This window comes from Pseudonaja textilis, chromosome 1 (genome assembly GCF_049901715.1).
Source record: "Pseudonaja textilis isolate UNSWEBS1 chromosome 1, rPseTex1.2, whole genome shotgun sequence".
NCBI lineage: Eukaryota > Metazoa > Chordata > Lepidosauria > Squamata > Elapidae > Pseudonaja > Pseudonaja textilis.
In genome coordinates this window covers 329,737,944-329,755,622 of record NC_141990.1, presented here as the reverse complement: position 1 = coordinate 329,755,622, position 17,679 = coordinate 329,737,944, and the positions used below count along the sequence as shown (strand labels likewise).

Here is a 17,679-nt window from a genome sequence, read left to right as displayed (position 1 = left end):
TCCCCACAACCCCAAAGGCTCAAGAAGAAGCACCACCAGCTGTTAATACAAGCCAACCACATGAATTGGGGTCGAAGAATAGGCCGGAAGTGACCATCGGCGGCCATCTGAGAGGAAAAGGGAGGAGGAGAAAGTCTCTTCTAATCCTCGGTTGCAAATGGGAAGAAGGGGAAAAAATGGTTCAGCTAGCAATATATCGTGAATTGGGGTGTTGGTCAACGTTGTGATAGAACTACCCTCAGCATGCTGACTTGGGGATTCTGGAAATTGAAGTCTACACTTCTGAAATTTTGAAAAACTCTGGTCTAAGTGATAAAAGTGCAAATCTAGAATTCAGGGCGGCTGGATTTAAATTCGGATGAATGTAAAAAGTTTTCAACAATGAGAGCAATCATCAACCAAATGGAACAGAAGTTGCCTTCAGAAATTGTGGGAGCTTCATCACTGGAAGCTTTCAAGAAGAGACCGGAGTGCCATCTGTCAATAATGGTGTGGGGGTCTGCTTGGGCGGGGGGGGGCGAGGGTTGGACTAGATAACCTACAAGGTCCCTTCCAACTCTGTTAATCTGTAACGGGGCTCAGCTATCCAAACAACCTGAGCTTACATACTGGGGCCATTTGTCAGAGCTGCTTGCATGAGGTCTGCAAAAATGACAGCTGACGCTAGATGGCAGCAAAAGGGCTACAATTGTCTGCATCTTTTTTTAGCTGCCACCTGGTGGGTGTCTGGAGTTTCGCAGTGCAGGTTTGGCCGCCCCACCCTTTCTACTGCTTTTTTGGGGGGTCAATTCCCTAGTGCCAACTTGTAATTTAAAGCTTAACTCCGACACTTAAGCCTCTAAATGGCAAGACTCGAGGAATTCCTAGCCGCCATAACAGCAAAAGGGCAAATAATAAGCACGTTCCCGCTGCTGCCTGAATGTGCGCGACACATTAGACCGGGTCAACTTATGGTTCAGAGTGTTGTGGGAACCTAGCCATTGTCTGACGGGTTGGGGGAAACACCGCCCCCCCCGCCATCCGGGAAAGGTTTAATATGGTTGAATTTGCTTTGTTATATGTGAATAGCACAAGTGGGGTTTTGTTAGCCTGGGATTTAGAAGGTTAGGGTTATTAAGAGCCGAGAGTACCGCGGGACTTTGAAGGGACTGAAATGTGCAGATACAGGTGGCGTGTCTCTTTGCGAGCGTCTAGCTTCTCGCACAGGTTTCCTCCGCCAAGAGGAATTGAACGACGCTCCCTTAGCAGGGCAGGACCCAACCCTCTCTTATGCCTGGGTCCTGATTCAGAGGTTAGGAATTTGCATCTGATTGCTATTTTGTCATCCTATGATTTGTCTATCCAGCTCTGTGCACGCCTTAGGCATCGTGGGAGGAGGAGGAGGAGGAGGAGAAGGCCATGCAATCGCTTGTAAAGGGAAACTTACTAATCCAAGCCAGATAAGGGAGGCGGCATTAAAAGCGACGCAATTAAAAAAAGGAAGGAAGAAAAAGAAAGGGGGAGGGAGGACGCCGCAGCGAGGAAGAAAAAGAAGAAAGAAAAAAAGGAGGAAAGAATCTGTCTGCAAGATCAAAAGGGAAGCATCGCGCGTGGAAAAGCGAGCGGCCCAGCTGGATCAGAGACTGGGTTCCGGGGAATAAAGGAGCCAGCCAGAAGGGAAAATGAGGCTCCCCTCGCCTGCCTCTCTGCAAGGTAAAATAGCCACCGCGATTAGGAATCCGATCTTCTCTAATGTGTGTTGGTTTTGCTTTTTTTTAAAAATGGACAAACGGCTCCAAGCGGGTGTGTGTGTATGGGGGTGTGTGTTTTGAAATTCGAGCGAATGGAAAACAAAATTGTTGGCGTTTTAGAAGAGATCTTCAGCTTTCCCCTCCCTTCCCAAAGAAGGGAATGGAGGGTTTTTTTGGGGGAGGGGGGAATAGAGCGATATAAATAAATGGCTAAATAAAGTTAATATGTAATGTGCGTTACTGGTTGAGCGAGACCTGGCATCGCCTCCGCGCCGCTGCTTTTCTTTTAGCCGCCCTTCGATTCCAACTTTATTTACTTTTGTTAAAAAAAGAGCCATGGTTATATTTGAAATGGAGTTGTGGGAGGAGGCGACGGGCAGAGGCGGCTCTCCTTCGAGTATTCCACCCCCCACTTTGGGTGCAAATGAATCCCTCGCTTTTCCCCTTTCCTAAGCAAGCTGGGCAGTTCCACTCCTCGATTAACTTTGCAATTTAATTTTAAGCTGAGGTGTTTTTTTTTTTCCTTTAAAAAGACAGTTGTAACTGTACGTCTTTAAAAGTAATTCATTTGGCTCGCTTTGCCTCCCCCCCCCCATCACAATTAACATTTGTATGGATCGCTTAGCGACTTTTCCCTCACTGTTTTTCTGTTGGATTGTTCTAGGGCAATGTAGGTTGATTTTACACACGCGTTACTGAGTCTCGAACGAGCACTTTAAAAAAAAAATCTGCTTTAGTGGGTTCTCGTTGAAAAGGCTGCGTTATACTTCTGTAATTTAATATACAAGCTGTTGTGACCCAGAATATTTCGTTCTGTGGAAATGCCCTTCTACCCTTTTTAACATTCCAGGTCTCTCCACCTTAACCTAGAAATAATCTTGTTAAAGATAGTATGCCATTAACAGCATGTTTATTCAGAAAAGTCTCTCACTTGTCTGCTGGGCCTAACTACCCTAGTAAGTGCGATTGTCAGTGTAGTTTAAGACAGCATTTTACTTACTTGCCAGCAACAAAAGAGAGAGGATTTTTCTGTATTCACGTTGGAGGTACCTTCTATGTTTCCCTCCTCCCCATTTGGCTCAAATGGAACACATTTAATAAAATGGAATACGTATTTAATAAAAAGGGTGTGTAGTAGTAGCATGAGTCTCCTTTGGACATTTGGCCAGTTCACCTTCAAGCCCCTTTCTATAATATGTTTAGAAGGACTCAAGGTCAAATTGGTGAATGGACTAACTGAAAGCATGCACACTAGTGTGTCGGCAACAAGAGTGAGCTGAGAGATCTGATTGTGTTGACTTTGAAGGCACCAACTGGATCAATATATCATACAAAAACGCAATGCTTATCTTTTGCCTACCTATCAAGGCTTGCCTGTATTATTTAACCTGTGCGTGAAGGGATGGTTTTGGAAATATTGCTTTTAAAGGAAGGTACCCTTTAACTTTGTTATACAGTAGTTTTTGTCTGCATCCTGTGGCTATATTTCTCCTGACTGCTGAGCTGTCTCTATTATTCGACTTGGCAGGAATTACTAGTTTGATCTCTTAAAAAAAAAAAGCTGAAAAACATGATTGAGGACTTGGATTTCCCTTTATAGTTCTGGCTTTTACAAGCTTCTCTCTAGCAGAGTGAGAGGTAATTTAGGGTGTTTCAGGGCCCTCTCTGGAATTTAGATCACCTGAGTCTTTTGCAAACTAGCAAAAATCCTGAAACATGCAAGATTGTGTCACTTCTGCTGCTTGTTATCACTGAGGCCTAGCTCCTTGGACAGACAATGGTTTTGCCCCTGCCAGGACAGCTTTATGCCCAGACATACATACTGTTTCCGTTCTCCTACCAAAAGTTACATCTAGGAGAAGTTAAAAGATGGCCCCAACTATTTAGAATCCAGCCTATGGAGTCCAGCCCCTTTGTTCTTTTTATCCTATTCACTAAAGGGCGACAAAATATTGAAACTGCTTGAAATGATGTTAATGAGTATGCAACACCTCCTTACCCCCAACATACTTTATGAGTTGAAAAAGTCTGGCTTAGTCAATGATTGCAATTTTATAAGAGAGTGACTAATAACAAGTAGTCAAGGTCATCACCATTGCAAAATTTGGCATGGTGCAAATGTGTGCAGACACATACATAATCTCATAGATACATATATGCTAAGGCTACAGAGTCCGTAGGCGGTATACAGAAAAGTTTATTGAGCTAGAGGCAATGAAAAGAGCTGAGCAGTTTTTTTAACCCCAAAATGTCCTTAAATGATCAATGCCAATTTACCTCATCATTTATCGGTCTCATTAAAATATTTAGTTGATTTATAACTCCTTAATTATAACTGGCTGATTGTATCACATTATCTTTGCTTAATTATAACTCAGGAAGTCGGTTTTAATTTTTAGCTCTATGCATCTGCTGTGGCCTGTTCCTCTTATCAAATATTAAAATTAAATCCATCGTGCAGGATACCATTCTGTGGCACACATCTGCTCCAGTCCATGAATGTGGTCCATATGTAACAGCACATCGCCACATGTAGCTCAAATTGTTCCTGCTCCTAGGCTGAATTTAGAATATGCTTCCCAGATGGGAAGGAGAAATCTGAAAATCTGATTAACCTTATGCTATTAACTTCATTTGACAGAGAATTCTGCCCAAGGAATTAAGAGTCTTCCATTTCAAGCCTCTGCATGGAAAAAATAGAGGGCATGCGAAAAACATTTGGGATCTGGACAGCTTCATATCTTGTGTTTGAGGGATTGATTGGCAGCACAGATAATAGAATTTGCTGCAATATAAATTGCAGCAAAAATACAACCGACCCTTGATAGAGAAGCTTTTCTCCTTGCTGCCTGTACTGCGCACATAACTTGCTCTTTCTGCCTATCCTTAGGATGATAATATCGGCACTAACTAGAAAAATCCCATTGCCTCTTTTTGCTTAGCTAACAGGCTTCTGTAAATTGCCCTTTGTTTCACTTTCTGCTGCTTTCCAGATTAATAAAGCATTAATGTCTCTGGCCCAGAACAAAGCTTAGATGAGCCTGCCTTCTGAGGTCCCAATTCAGCCATTTCTTGAATTCTTTTTTCTTTTTCTCAAACTTTAATAACTGTTATACCCTTGTTTACATCTGGAATTGTCTATAGTTTGAAGGGGCAGTGATGGGGAAGTAAAATATTTTTGACAAGGGGGAGGTTGGCTTTAGATAGGAGAAAATGTTATGACATTATAATTCATCTTTAATTTCTAGGCATGAATTGCATAGAGGAGCAAGAGAAGGTACTTTTCTCACGCTTTAATGCATTTGAAATTACATATTTTGAGGCAGAGATAGACAATTCATATACCTTTGTTTTATTACAACATTTTACCAATTTAAGCCAGGGCCAAGGGGCATGTATTTTCAATCTCTAGTTGGTCATTTTGAGTTTATATATATTTTAGGCAAGCAACTTAAATTACATTAGGTAATGAGGAATAGGTAGCATTAAATTCAAAAGAATTGAAATATTTGATATTTTGCAATTTACCTGTTTAATTATCTATAACTACCCACTCACATATACCAATCACTCTTCGGTAATACTCCTTCATGGTTACTGAACCCATGTTAATAATATTCAGTTCTTGAAAATTTCTGTAATATAAAATTTCTATCATGGCTTTTGGGGGAAATAAAAAGCTGCACGCAACTGACATTGAGAATGTAAAATTATTAGTGTTAGTTTCCATGTTCTGGGATTTTTTTGAAATTCGAAATATCAAGACCCATGCAAAATTATATGTAAAGTGGACAAAACGAAAGCAGGACGTGAGAATTTATTTCTTTTTTTGACTGAGATGAGGTTATTCTCAGAGAATTTTTGACTGTACAGGTAGTCCTCAGCTTACAACAGTTGATTTACAACAGCATTCAAAGTTATGACACTGAAAAAAGTGACTTATGACTGCTTTTCACACTTAAAGGCCATTGCAGTATTGCCACGGTCACGTGATCAAAATTCAGATGCTTGACAGCTGACTCATATTTATGACAGTTGCACTGTTCCGGGATCATGTGATCCTCTTTTGCGACCTTCGGACGAGCAAAGTCAATGGGGAACCCAGATTCCGTTAACAGTTGTATTATCAACTTAATAACTGCAGTGATTCACTTAACAACTGTGGTAAGCAAAGTCGTAAAATAGGGCAAAACTCTCTGAACAAATGGCTCACTTAGCAACCAAAATTTTGGGGGTCAGTTGTGGTCGTAAGTCGTGGACTACCTGTATTCCTTTTGGGGGCATCCTCTATTGTCCTTTTTTTATGTATGGAAGTGCTGATTTCACATCTTCTCCCTTGAGGACATGAAAAGCAGAATGCATAATTTTGGCTCCTTCCTTTGCGCTGTGCAGCCAAAGGAATTAGACACCATGTCCATTATGAATTTCCTGATTGGTTCCTGCTTCCTCTGATGTCATTAAGACGCTTGCCTTGGTGAAGGTTCCATGGCAGTTGGGAAGAAAAGGGTGTTTGATGGGAGAGGGCCTTGACAGGAGACTGAGAACAGGGTTGGTTGGCACGGCTGTCTGTTAAATTTAAGTTGCAGGGGGTTAGGGCGGAGTTTCTAGATCTGTTGAGTTAGTTGTAGTGGAAAATGGCTATTTAAATTAGACAGTTCGATGATACCTGAGAAACATCTTCTCAGTCGTGGCCATTGACAACCTGTTCTCCTCTTCCAACTCCATGGAAGAATTAATCTTTTTGTGAGCTAATGAAACTGGTGGTCCCCTTCAATCACACATCACTGATCCCCCTCTTCCATTGTGGTGTATACTGGCCTTCTCCAGTTTAGAATTTTTTTAGAGGCTTAGGACTACCACTTTTCAGAATTCCAGGCCAGGCTGTCTTAAGAAACTGGGAATTTATTGAGGAAGGTTCAACCTCAGTCAGCTAGGCACTAAAAGTCTTGCAGTACTGGAGAGGTTGCGAGTTGGATCCAAGCCCCTTTTTCATGCACAGTGTAGGCTCTTCTGCAGGTAGTCCTTGACCTACAACGATTCATTCATTTAGTGAACATTTGAAGTAACAAGAGCACTGAAATGCTCTTGTTACTTACGATCATTTTTCACACTTACAACCATTGTAGCATCTCCATAGTCCCGTGATCAAAATTTGGCCAATAGGTATGGTATTTATGACAGTTGCAGTGTCCCAGAGTCATGTGATTAGTTTTTCCGACGTTCTGACAAGCAAAGTCAATGGGGAAGCCAGATTGACTTTACAGCCTTGTTGCTAACTTAACAACTGCAGTGATTCACTTAATAATGTGTGGCAAGAAAGGTTAATAATGTGTGGCAAGGAAGGTCATAAAATGGGGCTATGCTCACTTAGCAACTGTCTTGCTTAGTAACGGAAATTTTGGGTTCAATTGTGGGTCGTAAGTCAAGGACTATCTGTATTTTCTCAAGGAAACTTTGATGGGTCTCAGAAAGCCAAGCAAAGTCATATCTGGTGAATAGAATAGAATAGAATACTTTATTGGTTAGTGTTTGAATAGGAGACCCAAGAATAAATTCAAGGATTATAGGTCAGACTGGAAAGTTGAAAAATATCTGGCAATGGCAATGGCAATGGCAAACCACTTGTGTTTTGTTTGCCGAGAAATCTCCATGGACATCACCTAAGGAGTCACCAGAATTCAAGTTTCAGAGAAACTCCCTGTTAGAACCAGTATAGGGAAGAGTTTATGTCACTGAACTGGGGTGCTGGGAGAAATGGATTTTGGCTCAACTTCACTCAAACATAGGTTCTTCAATTGATGCCTTTGGGATAGTTGCTATTTTAGTCTATCCTACATTGCAGGATTGTTGTTGCAGAGATAAAAATTGAATAAGGCATAACGCGTCTAGCAGTTTGTGTCTGATTATATCTGGGAGGAGCCCTCTCAGTTTTCTAGCTGTTCTCAGTGAAAATGCCATGCATATTATGACTGCATTTAATCTAAGCAAGTTGGAACGAGCTTAGGGGCTCTTAAGGAAGGCATGCATGGTCTTGTTGGCAGGTTCTGTCCACGGGAATCTTAATTTCTGATCATTTTTCCTCTGTAAAAAGAGCACTGTGCTCTGTGGCATGGAGCAGATATTGCGAGAAAGTTTCCTTTTCCTAGAGAGACGATGATCTTCCCTGTGGTATTCAGAGGCGTTGTGGGAAGTTTTGGTGGATGTTAGAAAAGACGGTAATAAGCTTTGGTTGCCAGGGGCAAGGAATCATTGTGTCTAGGTGACCCAATATAAATTAGAGAAAGTTGTTGCTGCCTCTTTTTTCCCATCTTTTAGGGCATCAGGCTATGACTAGTAATGTGGTTATGCATGGCAAATAGGCTAGTGAGAATTCTTAAGGTGTAGCAACTTAACCCCATCTACCTTTTGGAAGGGCTTAAAATCTTGGTCGTTCCCTCAGGCTTTTGGGGCAGGATCGTCATGGAATCTGGTTGGAGTTTTTGCTTTGTGTGGATTGAAGAATTATTGTTTGTAACAGCATATATTTTATTTGTTTTCTGTTTTTATATCAACATTTCCATTTTTTTATTTGTGTTAGCACCAGGCATTATTTAAGATAGACACCCAAGTAAATTTACAGAGTAAATAAATTTATTTGGCCCGATGCCTCCTGAGAGATCAGTAGAAATACAATTAAAAGTGTTGTATGTGACTGTGAACATGCTCTGTCTTGAGATACATTTTGTAAGAGGTAGAGGATTGGTTATAAGCCACAATCATTAACTATGGACATTGTCTAAAAACTGCACCACTGTTCCCTTCTGACCAAAGGTTTTGCTGGCAAAAGCTGAAAAACTCTTTCATACGTTCCTGTTTGTTAAAAAAAATGTTGTTCCCTTTTTTATAATTGCATCCATTTTTGTTTTTGTGTGCATTATAAGTACATACATATGTCTGTGGGTATGTGATGTTTATAGCATCTTATTGATAAAGTTGGCTTCAGGAATAGCATTTCTTATTTCCACTTTCCACATGATTCAGATTAAAGCTTCTGATCCTAATGGGTTCTTCTTGTTCTGTCTTCTATATTTACTCATTTTTAAATCCATTTTCCATCTGTCTTTTTATAGACAGGCATTGGAGGAGCTATTTCAATAAAACACACCTTATGAGATCAACAGCTGGATTTTTATAGTTCCTATAGTTGGATAAATTAGCCTTTGTTAAGAAGTCAAGTTTCTAGCTCTTGCCATCCTAATGTTTTCTCTGTATATGTTTGTGTTTGCTTTTTTAAAGGACAGACTTTTCACTGATGCCTAGATGAAGAAGAAGAGGTGGACAACTCACAGTTTGCAGATTTCCCCTAAGCCCTCCTTGGATGGAAAGAAACGTGACAAAAGAACAGGGTTAAGCTTCAGTTCAGGTTGGCGCAAAGCAACGTGGTTGTGTAGAACGTGGGACCTTGAACTTCAGGATCACGGCTAATTTTTAAAGCAACATGGTATTTGAATAGCCTTTTAAAAAATATCTGTGCAAATTTCTTTCTGTACAAATTGACTTGCTGTCTTACTACTGTGGAAAGAGACGCCTTTTGGAAGTGGTAAATGGTGCCACGGGCTTCTCCCTAACCCAAAAGACAGTGCAGTCTTGTAACCTTTTTAAAAGTGGTTGCCCTCCCCAGAACATCTGGGGCAGAGGGCATCTCCCAGCATTCCTCACGGCGCTGACCCCGACTGATCGCTATTCTACGGCCCCTCCCCCTCTTGGGCAAAGCCTAGGCTCCTCCCCTTTGGAGCCTTGCTCTGCCCCTCTGACTTCCTCCACCAGGACACTGCCCCCTGCAGGCAGAGCCATGAAGCTGCAGGCCGTCATGGAAAACCTGCAGCGCCAACAACGTGCCCGGCTGCAGCAAGAGATGGAGGCACGACAGCAACAGGACCAGCCGCAGGGCAATCCTCTGCCCCTCCCTGCACCAAATCCGACCGCCATGTTGTCACCCCCTGGCATCACTGCATTGCCCCGTGGCCGCAGCCAGGACCCTCCTCTCTCTGAGGAGGGGGGAGAACCTGACACCGCCCGGATCCAGAGGGCACAGATAGCGGCCCTGGCAGCTATGCGGGCAGCTGCAGCTGGCCTCAGACAGTCATCCAGCCCAGTTGGGTCAGAGGAGAGCCATTCTTCGGAGGAAGAAGAGGAGCTTGTAGGGGAAGAAGAGGAGGAGGAAGAAGAGGAAGAGGAAGATGGTGAATACCCCCGAGAAATAGGCTCAGAAGAAGAGGACATGTAAGTCTTATCTGAGTCCCAGCCACTTCTTGCTGTTATGTTAGTGTCCTCATAAGGGGTTCAAATGTTTAGATCATGAAGGCCCACATGACTTGTGCCATAGATGGAGTGTGGAGGAGGGGCTCCTTGTCAAAAAAATCAAGATGGCATCCGTGTGATCAAAGTCCTGCTCCTTTGTTATAGGCATCACTCATATGACACAGACTTTATTAAAAGGGGTAGAGTTTCAATTCATATAACAAGCAATGATCATCTTGTTTTTTTTGACACCCCCCCCCTTAGAAGTCACTACTCCGAGACCTTTCAAGTGTCTCTTTTTTCGACCAAATTGTAATTTTTTAATGTGACCAGTGCATGATTGGACAGGTATTATATGAAATATTTTTAATGCTAGGTAAACATTCAGTGAAATAAAATCAAATGTAATTTTTCTCCTGGCCCCTCAATGGTCAGATGTCAAGGGGTAGACTTTATACTTTGCAGGGACATTGGAATGAAAGGTTGGGGCATAGCTGTACGTGCTACCTTGTAACTCTTGTGCTAAAACATGTAATTTACAAACTTTCTGGGCTCAAACAGAAAGCCAAGGGTTTGCTTTCTCTTGGGTGGTATCCTCTTTGTCTTGGATGAGGGAGTAGCCATTTTATAAACTTGAGCCTCTCTCGTTTTTTAATGATTTTTTTTCAAAGGTAAAAAGGTATCATTCACCCATCCCAGGGTAGGATAAAATAAATAACGAGTTGATTTGTGGCTCACACAGAACATTGCAAAATGTCTGGAAAGAAAGATTATCTCTCATTTGACTGCTCTTGATTTGATAATTTGGTGTGTTTCTCCGGCAGGCTCCTATGCCCCTCCCTGGTGGTGTTGGGGTCAGGAGACAATAAAACCAGCAGCTCTTAAGGCAAAACCAGTCTGGCTAGTTTTTAATGCCTTAGGCTTTTTGATTAAGTTCCTGATCCTTGTTTGAAAATTTCCAACCTATTTAAAACAAAAAAAAACAAAAAACAAAAAAAGTACAAAGGTAGTGGGGGAGGGGTAGAGAATGCCATTTTTCCAGAATCTTTAGAGAGGAGTGAAGTGTGTCTAAATATGCCTTTGTTTACTCAGCAGTCAGATACTTCTGCTCTAACAACCTTGAGATCTGTTGGAGTTTGATTCCCATAACCAGCTGCCTGACTTCTAGGGGTGACTTCTGTAATTTGGGATGTGTGGTTGTGACCTGAAAGCAGGCTTTGTGAAGGGTTGTACCCCAACAGCCAGTTGAAACAGAACCCCAGTTTTTGACGTTTTTCAGTGTTCTTAAGAAATGAAGTGGTGTCTAAAATCTAACCAGGGCCACAGTACCTTCTCTCCCTTTAAGCCTTCTACTCCCCCCAACCCCAGAAATAGTAAAACAGACCAAGATTTTGGGTCTCCAGTTTACAATTCAAGTCATAAAAAGGAGTGCTGGACGGGTGCAGTTTCTTGTCCATCTCTCTTGACTACTTAAAAAAAACACAAAGGTCCTCTTTCCACCCTCCCAAAAGGCTATCTTTAGCGTAGGATTGACTGTAGGCTAGAATAAACAGCTTTTTGGGATTTACAGCATATCTGGAATATTGGCAAACCTGTGATGGCTGCAGTCACATTACATTATGTTATGGGAAATCTGCCTACTTCTGGAATGGCTGCCATGGTGGGTACAGTCCGTCCCAAAATAATTATTGGAATGCTGCCTGTCATTTTTAAGAGACTTACTGAGGCCCAAAGGTATTGCTGCAAGTGACTATGATGCAAGGTGATGGTGCTTTGCAAGGTGCCAGCTTGCTATTTAATTATTTTAACCTAAACATGCCTGTTATTGAAGTTTGATGGGCATCAGGGAGATATCTGGAGGTGTATTAGAACCCAGAGTTACCATTTTTATTTACCCTGCTTTAGGTATTCACATTTTTGTCCTTATAATTCTCTCCCTCTTTTAGGAAGGGCAAGTGGGTTGAAGATTTTGAAGAAGATCTGGGTGAGGAGGAGGAAGAAGAATATGAGGAAGAAGAAGAAGAAATGGTGGAGGGAGCGCTTGGCTCCAGTGCAGTGGCTACATCAAGCCCTGGCACCCCATTTCTGCACAAACAACAGACCCCCCAGCAATACCGAGGAGAACCTTCCAGACTGGTAGGGGGCCAAGAACGGGGCCATTCTGGGGTTCCCCAGCAAAGCCTGTCGCAGCTGCAACCCCAAGTCCTGGACCATGGAGATTGGACTTATGAAGAACAATTCAAGCAGGTAAGGTGTAAAAATACATTTTCTTCCTATCTTTAAATGACAGGAATCTTATTCAGTGATTCTGCTGGTCAAGTTGTTGATCGTTTTTTCCTTCCCAGCCAGTGAGGACTAGAACCTTGTTTCCATTTATGTGGGGAGGGGAAGACAATATGTAGGAATGTATGAATGAGATTAACCTGTGCCTTTTTAAATTTGGTGGAAAGGGTTAAGATGGGATTGAGTAGAAGCCACAAATCAATGTGGCAACTTTGCAATGTGGAATATCCTTTCCCCCCAGTTTGTTTAATGATATATGTGCTGAAAAGCTTGGTTTATATCTTTTGAAAACACTAATTAAGAGGCACGTACATCTTCCTTTGGCGAAAGTCAGCTGTATTTCCAGGTGGTATAGTTTGGGAGGTATTAATTTAATTTGCAATCAAAAGGAGACATAGCCGTGATAGAGACTCATAAAATTATGAGTAGGATAGAAAATATTCCTATTTATTAAACTTGTATACAGGCCATCTTGCCAAAGGCGACTGTAGGCGGGTTTCAGACATCAATTAAAAACACACTATAAATCATCAAAACAATAAATAAAGATCTTACATTTAAAATGAAATTAAAATAAAGCTAAGGGTGGAAAGGGAAGGAGAAAAGTGTGCACAGGGAGGAGGTGGAGTGGTATCTACTCCAATTAGCCCCCTCCAAAGTGCCACACTCCCCACTGGTGAAGTAGTTGCCTCAGCCATGTCTTCAAGGCCTTTCAAAAAAGGGTGGAGCAGCTCTGACCTTGGAGCAAGAGGGTGGAGGAGGAGATGTTCCAGGGGAAGGGAGCCAGAGCAGAAAAGGCAGAAAACATTAGTGCTTTGGTGTCCAGCAATTAATTTGTTTCATTTGCTCATCCAGAAGTCTTGCAAACTGTCATTCAGGCAGGGCATGATTGAACCGTAGTGGCAGAATATCTAAAATAATGTAGCAGCAGTTACAAGTAGGACAGAATTAACTCAGAGAACTGCCTCCAGGTATCTTCATGGCTGCCTGCTGGCATATAGTGCTTTAAAAACTGTTTGGGTAAATTAAAGGAGGGGAAAAACCTTTTCCAGTCCGACATTTGCCGAATGGATGGGTCTTGTAGTTCTGTTGAATGATGTGCAATGGCTGAAGCTCTTGGTTTGAAAGTTCTCACCATGGTGTGAATTCTAGGCACTGCGGCACTTAGCTTTACAGAAGTCGAGAAGTTAATGACTTGTGGTTACTAGAACCTCTGTGTTCAAAGGCAGTCTTCCTTTGAACGTCAGATGCTGTTAGCTGGTGAACGGTGAACTTTCCAGATACACCCAGGTGGCCATTGTAGAAAGCACTTTGTTGAATTCTATGAATCTTAAAATAGACATATGGGAGATGTTCTGTGTTCTTACATGCTCACGAGTCTTAGCAGTAATGGTTTCATTTCTGAACCTTAATTTCCTCTCTTAAACTCTTTTGACATGTCTGCGTCTTCTAAAGAATTTCAGTAAAAGTGTACAAAGTGTGCAGAAGTATTTTGTACATTTTATTTATGCAGTAATTCTATATAGCTGCCCATCTCACTCACAGATATTCCTTGACTTACAACAGTTCATTCCGTGACCATTCAAAGTTACATCGGCACTGGAAAAAGGGACTTACGACCATTTTTCACACTTATGACCTTTGCGGCATCCCCAGGATTCATGTGATCAAAATTCAGATACTTGGTATCCGGTTCATACTTACGACCCTTCATGTTGATCCCCTTTTGCGAACTTCTGACCAGCAAAGTCAATGGGGAAACCAGAGTCACTTAGCAGCCGGGTTACTAATTTCAACTGCAGCGATTCCCTTAGCAACCATGGCAGGAAAGGTTGCAAAATGGGGCAAGACTCACTTAACAAATGTCTCACTTAACAACAGAAATGTTGGGCTCAATCGTGGTCGTAACTCACAGCCATTCGTCTAGTGACTGAAGTGACATGACAGTTTTTCACACTTAGGACCATTGCAACTTCCCCACATGATCATGTGGTCAAAATTTGCCAGATTCCCTTAATCCTGTTACTGTCTGCAGTGATTCACTTAACAACTGTGGTAAGAAAGATGGTAAAGTAGGGCAAAGCCTGCTGTTTCAGCAGCAGATATTTTTGGCAAGTTTCTGACATTGTTCTTCCACAACACATTTTTTTCTTTCTCTCTCTTGACACAACATGGCTGAAAAGAAGTATTGGGGCAACTTGAGGTGGATCTTTATGTGGAGGGACTGTGAGTTCTGCCTGTTTCTGGTACTGCACACAAACGCTTGGATTCAGAGTGATTTATCACTTAAATGCAAGTCTTTGGCACCAGGCTCCAACTGGTAGATCTTGGCACTCTGCTACCCCCCTCCCCCGCTTTTCAAAAAACAAAAACAAAAAACAACAACTGGAAACCTGCCCATTCTTCTTTTATGGCGCTCAAATGACTCATTCTTGTAAACAGAATTGTTTGTCTTCCCTACTTACCTTCTCTTGGATGCTTCTCCTAAAGACAATCTCTTTTTTGGATAGAAAGAGAAAGCAGATTTTTCCACTTGAAACTCAGCAGTATGGAAGTCTGCAGAGAGAAGCTTGTTAGTCTTGAAATATTTCTCCTCAGGCAAAACTGACCTGCATCAGCTGGCCTCTTCCTGGACCTTGCAATAAAAGCCAGATGATTTGGAACAAGTTTGTTCAGGCTTCAGTTCTTTGCCCTCTGAGCTGAGGTTGAAACATAGTTTAAACTATTTTTTTAATGCAGGAACGGATTGGAAAGCCTTAAACAGATTCTGCATGTGTTTGTGGGTCTCTGGTTTTGTTTTTTTTTACTCATAAATCCTTAAAATATCATATGTAAAGAGAACTCTAGATAGGTGCTGGGTCTTTGGCTTAGCCTGCATGTGGGGAAAACACACCCTTGGAGGTGGGGGTATGACCTGGTGTACAGCTTTGTTGTGTTTTCCACAACCTTTTTAAAAAAAAATTTGAACATGTGAGAATGCTTATTCTTCATTTTTCCTTGATTTTTTTTTATCACAAGCAAGGCCTTTATGGATATGAAATTATGCTTGGAAAAAGATAAAAATGCCAAATAAGTAGTTAGAATGGGTGTATATGTCTGTGCGAAAGGATAAAAAAGATAGGGCAACTTTTAAAGGAGTTTAATTTTTATGCTTTTTTTTGAACTACCGAGGAGTATCATTTGGGGCGAAACAGGTTGAGGCTAAATGTGTTTTGCTTTTGGGGAATGCTTTAACAAACGTGGATTCGTGTGTAAGAATTGCTGGTAAAAGCTGTCTTTTTGCTTTCACTTAATTATGTCTATGTAACAGTGATCAGTCAAAAACCTACAGTAACGGATTGAGGTTTTGTCCTTAAATAAAACGCTGTTTTGCAGAATACTTGTGTGGCTGCCTGCCCTCAAATGTAAACGGTTAAATTTTAAATGTTACTTTTCAACTCCTGTCACCATGGATGAATTTTTTGAGCCTAATACGTATATGGTAATTAGATACCGGTTGTCTTATTACCATATAATAGCAATTCTCTTTTTAACACAGTGCAGATATTTCATGCTTCTATGGTTTGGATCTGCTTGCATTTATGGTGTTTGATTCCCATTGTATGGAGGCAGAATCTTTTTGAAGAAAAGGATGTTCTTAATGTCTATTTTCTTGGATACAAGGGTATATAGAACTAATGGGAAGCCCAGTCTAAGAAATATTTTTCTCTCTTTTCACATCCACCCCCCCCCCACCATTTTTAAAAAACTTCTTTCCCGCTGCCTCCCTTTCTACTTTTCTGTTTGATCAGCCTGGACTGGGTATTGAATAAAAAAAGCCTTAAAGCTAATAGAAGGAAATAGTTCTTTGCAAGCTTTCTCCCTAGAGGCAGGGTCTCCTTTGATGTACTAGTTGTAAATACATTGAGAATTTGGGGTGGAAGGGATGATCAGGAGATTTCCCCCCCCCCCTCCTTTTTGTCCAAACAGCAGCAGATGGAATCCAGATGGAGAAAGAGGGAGAAAGTAGTTGGAGGAGCTGGTAAAAAGACCCACTTTTCAGAAGGTCACAGGAATAATGTGGTGTTTTCTTCAGAGAAAACAGAACAGAACAACAGAATTGGAAGGGAGGGACCTTGGAAGGCTTCTAGTCCAACCCCTAGTCACATGAAAAGAATGCCTTAAAAAAAACCTACACAGATAATCCTCGACGTAACGGCTATAATTGACCCCAACATTTCTGTTGCTAAGCGAGACAGCTGTTAAATGAATTTTGCCCCATTTTACGACCTTTCTTGCCACAGCTGTTAAGGGAATGATTGCAGTGGTTAAGTTAGCAACATGGTTGTCAAATGAAACTGGCTTCCCCATTGACTTCGTTTTTCAGACTCTCAAAAGGTGAAGACATAACCCTGGGACACTGCAACCATCATAACTGTGAGTCAGTTGCCGAGTGTCTCTTCTGGCCACGTGACCATGGGGAATGCTGCAACTGAAAAAGGTCCTGGGTCACTTTTTTCAGGGCCGCTGTGACTTTGGATAGTCACTAAACGAACTGTTGTAAGTCGAGAATTGCTTGTAATTCAGTGGTTCATAAACTGGCCAAGCTTCTGCTAAAAGGATTGTTTTTGATGGTGTCTGCCTATAAAGAGAGTTTCCCACTGAGACTGTGAATGAGTCACAGAATAGACTCCGTGTTGGAAGAAACCTTAGTCTGGAGCACTCTTAGCAATCTTTGGTCTTCAAGGGCGTTCATCTGGCTTGATGGGAGGTGGTTTTGCCCTGTTGTGTATTAAGTGCAATCACTCAGTTGCTCCTGAATCATTCAGGTGCTCCCAGACAGGAGACCCCGACAGTCACTTGGTAAGTTGAAAGCAATTATTTTCTCCAAGGATATCATATTAAGCATGACTCCTTCACTCAAGATGCAACAGAATTCCCTGCTTTTGGAAGGCACACACCCACATATTCTAAAAAGCAAACAATTTTGCGTTGTAAAGTTGACAGTGATATCTGGTTCTATTGACGTGGAGGTGGGACCTCATTTCCAGACACTCTGTGGAGAGGAATGCTTGGAGAGAACTAGACAACAAAGGCAACCAAAGTAAAGATAAGGGACCAAAGACTGTGAAGGACCAATGTACGTTAATTGTAACGTGCATATTTACTCAATATGCACTGCAGATAATGGCCCTTTTTGAATGCAGGCAAGACACTGAACCTATGCTTGCAGAGCCTATATTTAGATATGTTTCCTTTACAAAATGCAGGGGGTGTTACAATAAAAAAAAAACTACACCACTAATACAGGAAAATTATATAACGAGAGAAAATGTTGTTGTATTCCCCTGTTGCTGTTCACAGCCCTGTTAAAGGAGGAAGGGGGGTGGGGGTGTTTGCTGTCCTC

General features: G+C 41.7%; 1 protein-coding gene across 2 annotated transcripts in view; it reads left to right on the top strand.

Annotated features, from left to right (window-relative positions):
• The first annotated feature begins 1,360 nt into the window (after nucleotides 1-1,360).
• ARID3A (AT-rich interaction domain 3A) overlaps nucleotides 1,361-17,679 on the top strand; it is a 67,124-nt gene continuing 50,805 nt past the window's right edge. Inside the window, exons 1-3 of one of the 2 annotated variants that reach the window (XM_026698922.2) lie at nucleotides 1,361-1,692; nucleotides 9,006-9,992; nucleotides 11,957-12,257. In XM_026698922.2, the coding sequence (XP_026554707.2) occupies nucleotides 9,562-9,992; nucleotides 11,957-12,257 (732 nt within the window). In that variant the 5' untranslated portion in view covers nucleotides 1,361-1,692; nucleotides 9,006-9,561. The remainder of the gene's footprint in view (nucleotides 1,693-9,005; nucleotides 9,993-11,956; nucleotides 12,258-17,679) is intronic. The other variant, XM_026698923.2, reaches the window with a different exon arrangement.